Here is a 13,290-nt window from a genome sequence, read left to right on the forward strand (position 1 = left end):
TAACAGACTCAGTACGATGGATCAGTAATTGTTTTCATACACTTTAATTAGAAAAACTCAGATGGCTATGAATAATAATGGAAAAGAGAGACTTTTGCACTTGAAAGGTTGAAGTCAATCAAGTGTGAATGACGGCAAAAAAGAAAAAAAAAGACACCAATTCATCAGCCCTCTGTTGTCTCCCCGCGACTTTAATCATAATTCCTGATTGGGATTCAAGAAGGCAGTAAGCAGCAGTTCTTTGTCTGCCTTCACCTTCCATCAATTAACTCTCCCCGAAATATAATCATCAACCTCACATGCTCCTCTGCATCTTAATCTGGGCCTCCAAACCTGTAAGTCTTGCCCCATATGTGTTTAAGTAATTACTTTTATCTACCTGCATCTTCTCATCTCTAGGATACCCAAGCCCTCCCTGAGAAGAAAAAAAGCCTTGGTACATAAAATTTTAATGAGCAAGAAATTCTCAGAAGGCAAAAAGGAATATCCCTAAAGGGAATCCTAAGGATCTAGAAATGCTGGTAGGGTCTCTCTGCACGTGTGTCTGAACAGCGAGGTTGAGAACGGAAGCCTCCTTGCTGCACATGCTACGGAGGGCCCCATGTCAACTCTTGGACACTCGTGCCCTTCTGTGCCTGTGTCCATTCTTCCCTGTCCTAGGAGCTCCCAAAGCTTTCCTCAGAGTTTGCATGCTTTTTCTTAAAGCCATAAGTTTAGTCCTGCCAACAGCTCACTGAGTTCTGTTCACTGAAGAGGAGAATTGGCCCAATGCAGAGTCTCTTCAGCACTTACCTACCTTGGCCCACCCCCTCATTTTCCGATTGTGTGTAAGGTTCAGACTATTCCAACCAGTCTCTAATGGAGAGCTGGAAGTCTGTTGGAAAGGCAACCATTTAACTGCTGCGCACAGTTGTGTAAAGACCTTCCTTTTCACTGGGACCACTGGAGCATGTGGGTGTCTGAGAGGACAGAACCTGGCTACAGTATAACCAAAGCCATCCCAAACGTGTCCAAACCTCAGAGGCCCTCAACTAACTGAATCCTGCTATCAGGACAGAGAACACACGCATGCACACATCTCCCTCTGCCTGCTCTCCTACTCCACTCACAGACTCAAAGCCAAACAAAAAGTTTTAGGTTTGGTCAGATAACAGTACACAGTAAGTCCAAACACACTTTTTACACTGACTCCACCATTCTTATAGATTGATTTTTCTAATAATCTGTAAACCAATAAACACTGAAAATGTTCAATTATGTCCTGATATTCTACCCATTAATGTATAGAGGGGACCTGAGACTATTAAAACAGATTTTTAACCAAAAGTAAAATTAAGTTTTTTTGTTAAGAAAATCCAATTAATTTGACCCATTAATTCCTCAGAATTTGGATTTCTCAAGATCGGCCTTGGCCATACAACGGGCAGTTCTATAGTGATCTTATTAACCTATTAGGACAGGTGATCCAAAATTTTGCTAATATCCCTAAAGATGGAGGTCGATAAAAGTAATTCCTTAAACACACGTGGGGCAGGACTTCCAGGTCTGGAGGCCCAGACAGCACATGTGCTCCTCCCTCCTTCGTGAGTCAGCTGCATTCCTTCCAGAGGGTGCACAGTGGATGGGGCTGGAACCATCCACTGAGCTGGGTGCGGAAAGTTGGAAAGCAAACACCAAACAGGTCTCATGCATAACAAGAGAAATGTGGAGATCTGTTCTGATGCTGAAGTTCTCATGTATAACCATGGAAACAGAAGCGTCCCACACTGATACTAGAAGTCTTCAAGCTTAAGCAATGCCAGAACTCAGTGGTTGAAAAGGAAGGGCCGTGTGGCTCTCTCCTCATCTGACCATTGTTCACTAAGCACTGCACAAGCCCCTGTGCCCAAGAAACAGTCTAGAACAATCTTTTAGAGATCACACAATCTTTAGAAAATTTGGTCAAAGTTGCAGACTCCTAGAAAAATACTTTCACACACAGACTAATGTAGATGATTTCAGAAAATCATAGGCTCCCTAGAGGGAAATCCAGGGCCTCAAGTTAATTGCTCTTGAATACTGGGAGAGGTAACATGGGTTCATAAATGAGTAGCTTCTACTTCCTATTCAGTTCACCATTATATTTATGATTTTGATTTAATGCCTTTCAAATTTCTATGAGGTCAGTGGACCCTAAAGCCTGAAGGACACACCTTATAAAACCCGGAGGTTTAGATATGGTCCAGTCCCCACTGTGACATTTGGTAGAGACCACCAATGTTTCTTCCTCCTTGGTAGAACAAGCTGTAATCACAAAGAGCCCTCCACTCTCCTTGCTTTCTCCAGGTCACGGATGCAGAGCAGCGAAATACAACACCCTGCACAGCCTTGGGTATATACTTTGCTGAGTTCTTAGAGAGCTGTCCATGCAAATTCACCTCTCAAAGCCATTGTCTGAAGTTAGTTAGCTCAGTGCAATCAGCAAGTCCCACATGCTGGACAGCAAAGAGATTTTCTTAGAAAAAGTATGGAACCTGGTTTCTCTGAGACTCTCATCCCTACAGCCTTGGCATGGTTCACCTAAGTGGGGCTTCTTTCTGAAAGGTTCACTTTTCCAAGTATAGACTTGCCAAACCCTAGACTCCCAAAGAAGCCTCAAATTCTTCACTTTTCTGACCAATCAGTAGAATGAAGAACTTCAGACAGAGGTAGGGTTGCGGGGGTGGGGGGGTGGGGGGGGAGTCTTGGACCCAGGCCTTCCTGGTACAGACCTGGCCAGTCTCTATGAATGAGGAGGTACTGGTTCTGTTTGAAAAATCTGAGCATGAAGTTAAAACCCACCTGCTTCCAGAGCTGGGCATTCTGGCCAGTGGTTTGTCTAAAGCTCCAGTGAGAGGCCAGCTGCTCCCTTCCTCTCCCACACCTAGACGGCTTCTGGGGCCTGCCAGGCGGTCTCTGCACTAACGCAGCCAGCAAACCAAGGCACCTCTTGGCAGCAGAGCGTCAGAGGCCTTTCCCCTTCTTTCAGTACCTTCCAAATGTGCCAGGCTGGGCACCGGACCACAGAGTCTAGAGGGCCTAGTTTCCCTCTTTGTCTTGTTTCCTTTCTAAAATGTCTTCTATGTGGTTATCGTTCCCTTTAAAAACCATAAAACCCAGGAAGAAAAACTGCCAGGCCACGTTAGCTTTCATGTGGGCCACAAACAAACATAGCCTTAAACCAGATTTTAAAAACGAAGAATGAGAAAGACTGAAAAAGGAGGTGAATGGGAAAACAGGAAACACAGGAATAGTTAACAGAGAGAGAAAAAGGAGAGCTGAGAAGGAGAATGAATTGGAGAGAAGAGCTTCATTAGACTCAGAAAGGCAAGCAATGGCAGTACACCAAGGTCACTTCTAATTTAGACCATCTAATTGGCAAACAGGCTCCAAATGGCTATCATCTCACAGGGCTTGGAATTAATGAAGCCCGATTATTTTCATTACCTTCCTCTGAGATGGAGACAAAGTGAGAGAGCTGGGACCCGGGTGGGTGTGACAGCCCCAGGGCCAGTGGCCACCCAATAGCCCCAGTGTGTGGGTACGTGTTGGGGGCAGGCGGCCAGCCTACCCCTGAGACTCAGAGATGCACAGGCACACATCGAGCCCAGAGAAACATCAACACTGACTGCAAAAAAGATCACAGGAGAAAAACTACTGCTCCCTCAAGAGAGAAAGAGACAACTCCAGGCAGTGAAGTGAAGGGCCAGGAGCAGAGAAATCTATGCATGTACCAAAAAAACCAAAAAACAAAACACAGAATAATTACGAACTGCCAAAGGGAGATAAGACGTAGAGCTAGAGAAAGGTTGTTCCTGGACTGCTCAGGAGTCAATCCCCATCTCCACTGTGAGATCACATTTTGTTAAGTGATCACAGAACAAAGACAATTTCCCTATATTAATGCTCCAGGATCCCAGTTGTGTGGCCTGTCACTTAGAGTGATAGTGATCAATTAGAATAATTTAAGAGTACTGAAATGCATGGTAGGTGGTCTCTTCCATTCCCATTTAGGGCTAGAAACATGTCTCCCATGTCCTCAATCCTCCTTCCCCAAATGAGTGGGGAAATGAGGGCAGAGAGCAGCAGCTCCTACACCTCCATCGGTGGCTTAAAATCTCAAAGGTCTCTGTAAACAGGTGAGAGTTCTGTGGGACTGACGCTGGGGGCGGGCTGCTCAGTCAGGTCTGGAGGGGCACTTGTCTCACCGCCTTTAAGCTTTATAGATTTCTTTCTTTCACATGACGTGTGTGAAGACACCCTTTGGAGCTTGGTTTCCAATAGGCCGAGCAGAATGAAGTGCTAGGGGTGCAGTTTCCATAGTGGAGGGCCAAAGCCTCAATTGTTCCCAGTGGAGAATATTTTTCAAGCCCCTTCATCAGTAAAAAGAAGGGGGCCCATGGAAGACACAGATATGAGATGCAGAGCATAAGCAAGCAGCTGTTACCATAGCAACAGACATATTAGACACTGCAGGTTCCTGAAAGCTGTCTGATAAGGTATTATTAAATGAAGCCTCCTCAAAACACTCTCCATTTACAACTGAACGGAAAGACATTGTGTGGAAAGTAATCTATTTCCATTTATCAGGGTGGAATTTACTTTTAGAGGGACTGAAACCCAATTCAAACCATATCCTGAGACCTTGGACCCAGACAGCAAAAAATATTTACCAGAATTTATAGCTTTAGATACCCTGGACACACCCGATATCTGCCAGGAACTGTCTATTTAGTGTATCTTGCCAGCTCTTCCTACTCCGCAGCCAAAGGCAGCTAACTCAGTCAGACGGTTTGGTAAGGAAGATTCACTCCTATTACTGATGATCAGCCACTCAGGGACAAAGCAGATACCACTTTCTCGGAGGATGAATGACCATGCATTGTTCATTCCTTAATGATATGGTGTAGAAAACAGAGCTCTGATTTAAGGGGCATTTCTCACCATGCTGTTTTCAGAGCTTCCTTTTCCATTTTGCCAGGAACAAACAGATACATAGTCAGAAAGCTTAACCAACAGTATAGTTCCCCACGGCCAATTTCCTAATACAATTACAGTAAAATACCCTCCAGGGGCAGAATTTTAACCACAAGTTCATTATAATCATTTAGTTGTAACAAATGCAAATTCCATTTTAACACCAAAGTTTCCAGAGGAAGAACAGGGACATTTGCTTTGCTTCATTGGGGCAGAGACAAGATCCAGTGCTCAAGCAGGATTCTGGCGGCTGACAGTGAGGTGTGGCCACAAATTCCCATCTAGCCCTGCCTGCTCGTCTTCTCCTACTGAACTAAACGATAAGGTGAAAATGCTTCATACAGTCCAGTGCAAATCAGCCTCATAACGTGAAAAACCAATTCAGTGCTGACAGTCCTGCAGTAACTCCATCTTCTCACGCAAAGAGGGAGCACCAGACCATCCTCACACCTCTCAGTACAGAGTGAAAGAAACCCTGACAGGATTATATTTCCCACCACTTTCAACTTTACTTCTGAATCCATTAACTTCCTCTTGGTCCTAGCAAATCGACTTCTATAATCACATTTTATACAATTTCCACACTTTTCAGAAATGCCTAGAAAACATTTCCATTTCGTGCTGTGGGAAGATGAAGTGCACAGGGATTCTGGTATGAGGTGCCAAGTACGGCCCCTTTAGGAACCATGTTTCTCCTACATAGTTAGGTTGTCAGAGATTCTTCTAGAACAGGGTTTATTAGCTTGGTTCCATGGGTGAATTCGAGGGTATCCTTATGCTTCCTGGCATTGTACAGACAATTCTGTGTGTGCATAATACTTGATGGAGGTCTAAGAGTGGTTGTCAAACTTCAGTGTGCACAGAATGACCCAGTAAGGCTACTGAATCCTTTCCTTTAGTCTCCAGAAAGCTTGACAAACCGCTGGTTGGGAAGGTGCTAGTTAGTGGGTAACACTCAGAAATATTTTAGGGATTGGTACCCAAGCAAACAGCAGTAACATCCTGCCTTTGAAGACTATTGGTAAATTAATAAGGTTCATAATGACTACCTTACCACTGCTGTTATGAAAATATGACAAATAATGGACATTTGAAATATATATCTCTAGGAAACAGAATATAAATTATAAAAGTTACTATCATATAGATCACTGTAGGCCCACAAATGCTAGACCAGATTTATATGAACTAAAAAATAACTACCCTCATAAAAGGAAAACGTAACTACGTATTGACAATGCTTCCCTCCCCACCCGCCTTTCTGTTCCTTCCGGCTCCCACGGTTGCAGGCCATCAGTGGGAAGTGTAGTGAGGCCGGAGGAAATCCCCCTTGTTGAGCTGTTTCCCAGACGGGTAAGAATGCCAAGGAAACCTGTTACATCTGCAGAGCCCGCCCATCCACAAGAGGAGGTTTCTGCTCGCAAAGGAACTTTCAACAATGCTTGCCATCTATTTGAGAATACCCATGGAAGGTGAACTTACACTTGAAAGAATTCAGAGATGAAACTCATGCTAGGTCACCTTTGAGTTTCCTATTGGCTGCTAACATTCTTTTAATGCATCACCGATGATGCAGTCCTCACGACTAACAGCTTACAACGATGTTAGTTTCATTACTTTCGCAAAATGGAATGGGAAATTCCTCAAGGTTACATGCCTGTGACTTGCGTGTTACATCATGGAATTCTGAACAGACTACGTCTCTGGGAATCTTCACACAAAAAGGCAACCGAATTAACTTCTGATCACTAGAGGAAGACCACCAAGGGGAAGTAGCCTTACCTCTCACTGATGTCAACAGGGGAGTAACAAGAGAAGGGCTTTCACAGCAGTCCCAGCACAGGCAGAAAGTAGGATGTCAGTGTCATTCACAGAATTTTGAAAAGTTTTCCCATCACGATTAGATTTAAATCTTTTTACTAACTTTTTGGGCCAAGTTTTATAGAGGCCACTTAAAGCCATATTTTCATAACCTGCAGAGGTAGCAACATTATGTTCAAAATGCAGAGCCCTCATTAATGAATCATCATGCACTGTCCAAATGACCGTTTTGCTTTGCAAATAACAGTGTCCCCTGGAGAAACGCCCATGTTACAGGACTACACGCCTAGAGTCAGAAAATGTGAGTGCAACTCTCAAGTCTGCCACTTACAAGGGACACCAAGCCAGTTAACTTCTCTGAGCCTCAGTTTCCTCAGCTATTCATGTAAATATGTCAGAGTCTTTTGTGAGGATGAAATGAGACAAAATGGTTATAAGAGCACTATAGAGCATGACCTACTCAATAAAGATGTGGAGAATCTATAACAATTTCTTCATATAAATGATTAGCTCTCTAGGTCTCCATATCCCTCAGAGAGAAGATGATAATAAAGAAAGTTGAGAAACACATACATACTCAGCCCTCTGGGCCACGGTCATACCACGGTCATGCCAAGTCTAAAGCAGGCACAGTAGAACCAAGGTCACAAAACTAGGACCATTTCTGACACTTCCAGCTCTATACTGGCTTTCTCATCCAACAACACATTATCTTGTCCCTGCTGTGGCATCACCTTTGACCCTTGGGGAAAGAAGAGCCACGGGGTCCTGCTCCTGTGCCTTACCGTCATAATGAGCTTCTCCACGCAGTCAGGTGCCACGCTGTGGAGGTGGGTGAGGTGCAGCTGGAGGTGGATCTTGTTGTTGAGCATGTCCTGGCACAGGGGGCAGCGAAGCATGGGCTGCACTGAGTGCTGCGTCATGGCATGCACCCGGAGACGGTTGACGTCGGCATTGCTGTACTTGCAGTAGGGACACTGGTACATCTGTGGGGAACACACCCATCCTTCTGGCTTAATCCTCAGTTCCCACTGACAGCTGTGTCCACCCCAAGCCCACCAACCCGAGTGCATTCCCCACCTGTGTCTGAAACACTCACCCCACCAGCAGAGCCCCTTCCCGACTCACCTGCTCTGCTTTAGTCTCCTCTGATGTTTTTGGTCGCTTCGAAGAGAGAGGAGACTCTGAGCTACCTGGGAAGGAGATGCGCTTGGAGGTTGCAGGAGAATCTGTCAGCTCCTTTTCTGCTTGGCTGGACGATGCTGGAAGAAAAAGCAGAAGATGCAATACAGCAGCCAGACCAGGCCAGCTCCCAAAGGCTTTGTGTTGGGTGAAAATCAACATTCATTTATAGCACAGAATTTTCTTGAAACATCAAAATCCAAGCAGGATGAACATCCAGACTGACTTATCCAGCACGTTGGAAAAGATGCAAGTGTTTCTTTCTTCCCCCAAGAATTTTCTGCCATTACTTTTAACGCCTGAACACTAAGGGAAAAAAGGTAAAGGAATGGGCAACAAGGCTGAGTTGGATCAAGCTCAGTTCATTCAGTCTTTTCTGACCTCTTGCAATCAAGACACAACCTGCTGCCTTGTAGGCACAGGGTAGGTGGGGGGGGGGGGTCTCACCAACTGCTTCGCCAGAACCACCCGTCAACCTGAGTACCAGACACAGTCTGTCTTCCCAGAGGTCACAGGCTATGTGCTCCCAACTTCACTGCCCAGCCCGTAGAGCCACAGCACAGCAGACACCCCTAAATTTGACCTGAGAACAGGTCACACAGATGACTGCGTACAAATACACTGTGCGGCAAAAGTAGGTTTACTGTTCATGTGGAAAACAATACAGTAATTAATAATAATACTTGTTTCACATCTTCACAACTGTAAACCTACTTTTGCCCCATCCTATCTGTGGGAGAAAAATCAAGTTTGAGTTCAGCAAGTTGCTTTTGGGGAAGAAGTGAATGAAGGTAGAACAAGGCAGGGCGTGAATCTAACTTATAATCTAGCCTAGCAATTTTCAACCTTTTTCATCTTATGGTGCACATAAACTAACTACTAAAATTCTGCGGCACACCAAACGATACATTATATTTTTTTGCCGATCTGACAAAAAATAGGTATAATTTTGATTCATTCACATTGGATGGCTATTGTTGTGTTCACTGTCATTTTTTAATTTGACGGCCTAAGGGAAAAGAAGTCAGTGCCCCTGACTAAATAGTCAGGTATTGCATGTTTTAAAAAGTCTTGTACCACCCCAGTGGAAAACTGCTGATGTAGCCCATCCTCCAGAAACAAAAGTTTATCCAAAGTGAGTGGTATGAGGCGCAACATTTCCCATATGCTTGCCTAAATCATGTCCTGCACACCCCACTCCACCAAAAAACCCACAACAGTTATTAGTGAGGAGAGTCACATGAGACTTTGGTAGCAAACAGTGGGGATGAAAGTGGGTGGAAGGAGTTCTCTGAAGCATAAGAAGGGATCAGGAAGACTCATTGAGCCGGGCTCAGGCTTTCACCAGGAGAAAGCAGGGCCCCTCCGGTGTTAAGGCAAGTCCTGCCACGGCTGGATCTGGTCACTCTGAGACCTGGCCTGCATCTGAGGGCTGGCTCTCTCCCTGGTTTTGGATGCAGAACTCCACTTTTTAGAATTCTGCAAAAAGCAACAAGAAAAAAAATCCCAAAGAATGGTAGTGAGAAAATGTGTGACCTCACTGGAAAATCATTGGACTCACCAGTTTGGAAAGCCTAATTTCTACTGCTTTCTTTTTCACCCAGTCAGGGTACCTGACACGTGTTTCCACTTTCTGCTCAGCTTCGAAATCTTTTCTGATGTAGATACCAAGATGCTGTCATTACAGATGTGTGCTTTAATAAACAATTTTAGAAAATCAATTTTATTCATTAAAATCATAAGGCCACAAAATAATTTTGAAAAAAATTGCTAAACGCAGGAAATATTCCAGGAAGTTGATGCTCTTCCGTGAATGCACATCTTGTGACCTTTAACCCCAGTATCTTGGTAACCTGGTCTACATAAGTTTGTAGGACATCTATTATTTAAAAAGTACAAGGACAAGCATATTACACACAGACCTCTCCTCCTCCCAACACACACATTCATAACAGTACTTTAATCTGTCTCGAATCGACTTCAAACCCATTTTGCTCTTAATGGGAGTTATTCATTTTCACTTGAAAGGTAATACATGACGGCTGGGTATTTAATGTGATGGACTGGCTGCCGATTAACTAGGTGCTGTAACATTCTAGACCGGTTCCCCCATGGCCCACTTCCCATCTCCTGGCCCCCACAGACCTGATCCTGAGGAGCCCCGTGTTTCAGGGTTTAGCCCTCACAGTGTACTGGGCCCCTGCTGGGCACTCACTCCCACAACAGGCTCTTTAATTAACGTTCCAGGGACGAAAGCTCCCCTGCCCCCAGGAGGTGGCTTATTGTCCATCATTTTTCATTTCTCTTACTGGTTATCTTCTATATATTTATTATTCAAACACATCTTAAACGGGGTGGGTGGAGGCATTCTTTAGGTGGTATTTTATAATTTTTTTTTTATTTTTTAAAGACTTTATTATTTTTTTTATACAGAGGGGATGAGAGGGAAACATCAATGTGTGAATGCCTTCCACGTACCCCCCACTGGAGACCCTGCCCACAACCCAGGCATGTGCCCAGGCAAGGGAACCAAACCATCGACCCTTTGGTTAGCAAGCCAGTGCCCAATCCACTAAGCTACACCAGCCAGGGCGCTTTAGGTGATATTTTCGATGCTTATTTGTTATGGTCATCTGTCCACCTTCGATATTTCCACCTGTGACCTGGAGGCACTGGGTTAGGGCCAGGGCATGGGGTTAGGAAAGAGCCACTGTCTGCTCCTGTTTCCAATAGAGGCAAACCAAGATACAGATTCGGTTCCAAACACCCACCGCATCTTTTTTGTGAGCCTGCCTGACCCGAAACAACGCTTGTTTTTACAGGACCATGACACTGCCTTGTAAATGCCCTCGATCTGCCTGCTGCCCAGCTTTAGAATGATTGTCAGTTGTGCAGCTGCTCGGCAGTGTGAATGAATGGGCACAGAGGCTGACACCACCCCACTCATCTCACTCCCTCGGAGCTGAAAAGCAAACACAGTGTAACCCAGTGCGGCACTAGCTTCCTCATAGGACCAAAGAGTCCATCCTCTTCCTTCAGTGCTGAACGCAAGATGAATTGGGATGAGGTTGCAGAGGTGAGAATTCTGGTTTCAGAATCCACTATTCTTTCCCCCGGCATGGAGAGGGGAACTTTTATTACCTTTTTTTTTTTTCAAACTCTCAAACTGCTCTGGAATTCTAAAGCTTCCTTTGTGAGCTCAAGCTAAGGAGTCCTTGTAAAGTATTTTAAAAAATAAAATTGCTCACTCGTTCCTCTTTCTCCCTAGTAACACAACAGCCCTGATGTAGTATGAAATGCTACATCTGGTGCATCCAGTGATGTAAAGACTTCTGGGGTTCATCTCCTCTTCACCCCAAATGACCAGCATTTGTACTACATCAGACCTGTCTAGACATGGACACTAGCCACCTGCAGCTCACTGGCCCCTTCTCTAAGATAAAGCCACGCCACTCTTATGACAGATTGTTGACAGCCATGCACCCTCCATTTCCCTGGGTGATGTGGGGGCTGCTCCTACGACTTGCCCAGGCTGACAGGCCCCTCCTGGCCAGACCTCAGACATTAAAGTGTCAGTCCACATCAAGACACAGTACGTAAGTCGTCTACAGTTTCCACAAATAGTCGTGCAAGTTCTCCATCGGCCTGCTGGGTGAGGGGCGACTCGAGGCCAGGCAGTCAGGTTTTCTCAAGCTTTTTCTCTCTAAACAACTTCAAAAGGGCCAGAGTCTCAACATCAAGTTCTACTTCAGTTCTGTCACCAGTACACATTGTGGCCCTGAGTAAACAAGGTGGTTCGGATACCAAGCAAGAGAAAGCACTGTGGTTTTCTGCTTTGAAGACTTCACGAAACTTTGACTTAAATGCTAGGAGAGATGTCACAGTCTTGAAAACATTATTTAAAAAATCAATTACTGGTCACTGTAAGCCACCATGACATCACATTAGTGAAATGTAAGTAGATGCCCTCCAGAGGCAAGCCACGGTTTAAACAGTGCCTGGAAATTTGGGTTTCTACTGGCATCAAAATGGAAATGACTTGAAGGATGACAACCTGTGCTGGTTTTCCCAATAATGACGAAACGAACTGGAAACAGTGTAGCTCTCTTACACAGTTAAGTAAATAATGCCATAGGCACTCCACTGGGTAGTAGGAGACATTAAAAATGAAAGCTATGAAGCAATATAGAAGTCTCTGAGAATGTAAATCAGAAAGAAAAGCTAAAATATGTGTTGCACTGGGACACAGTCATATAAAAAGACTAGAAGACGTATGCAGCCTGGCAGCGTCATAGACACTTTCCTATTTTCTCAGTTGGTTACATAGTCCTATTTTTTAAAAAGATTTTGTTTATTTAGTTATTTTTTAAGAGAGAGCGGGGAAGGGAGGGAGAATGAAAGGGTGAGAATCACTGATGAGTGAGAGAAGCATCAACATCAATCGATTCTCTCCCACGCCCCCGGCCAGGAACCGGGCCCACGACCCAGGCACGCGCCCTGACTGGGAATCAAACGGCGACCTTTACATCTCAGGACAGCGCCCGACCCACTGAGCCACACTAGCCAGGGCTACTACTATTTTTAATATGATGATTAAAATTTCAGGGGCGTCCAACCTTTTGGCATCTCTGGACCACACTGGAAGAAGAGCTGTCTTGGGCCACACATTAAATACATTGTGACACGTAAGCACAAAACAAGCTCATCATGTTTTAAGCAAATTTATGATTTTATGTTGGGCCGCATTCATCGCCAAACTGGGTCACATGCAGCCCATGGGTTGGACACCCCTGAATTAAACAGTTTAACACTGAAATTCAACTGTCTGTGCCTGATACTTGGATCCATACTGTGTAAAACATCAGGTGGTATTTTTACTTTGCTGGTTGAAGCAATTTTTCTCATTTTGGCAGCGATGTCATTTGAAAGTATGTGTTAAATCCCAATGAATCCTCCACAGACAACATGCTGGGCTCCTGGCACTTCAAAGGGGATAAAAATGTGGCAAGGAATCACATGAGTGCATGTACTACAGATTACATACTCCATAAAGCCAGGCAAGTGGGATATCGTGACAATGGCATGCTGGGCCAAACCCCTACCAAAACCTGACAGGATGTGAGCTGTGGATTCCTTGCCCCTCGCACTTGACAAGGAGGGAAAAAGTACTTGCTCCACTTGTTAGGAGTTAGGGTCGCCTTATCCTACACACTGATGGGCACAAAAAGGACTGGCCCGTCCTTGCCATGTGGTCCAGAAAACTCCAGGTTGGCTCTGTGGGCCGAGAGCCAC

At 44.8% G+C, this 13,290-nt stretch overlaps 1 protein-coding gene across 6 annotated transcripts in view; it reads right to left on the minus strand.

Annotated features, from left to right (window-relative positions):
• The window catches only part of ZFHX3 (zinc finger homeobox 3), a 242,925-nt gene that overhangs the window by 18,808 nt on the left and 210,827 nt on the right, over window positions 1-13,290 (minus strand). For all 6 annotated transcript variants that reach the window (XM_053666738.1, XM_053666741.1, XM_053666740.1 and 3 more), the window contains 2 exons: window positions 7,945-8,078; window positions 7,602-7,802 (listed from right to left, as the gene is read on the minus strand). In XM_053666738.1, the coding sequence (XP_053522713.1) occupies window positions 7,602-7,802; window positions 7,945-8,078 (335 nt within the window). The remainder of the gene's footprint in view (window positions 1-7,601; window positions 7,803-7,944; window positions 8,079-13,290) is intronic.

This window comes from Artibeus jamaicensis, unplaced genomic scaffold (assembly GCF_021234435.1).
Source record: "Artibeus jamaicensis isolate MK-2021 breed Jamaican fruit bat unplaced genomic scaffold, CSHL_Jam_final contig_464, whole genome shotgun sequence".
Lineage (NCBI taxonomy): Eukaryota > Metazoa > Chordata > Mammalia > Chiroptera > Phyllostomidae > Artibeus > Artibeus jamaicensis.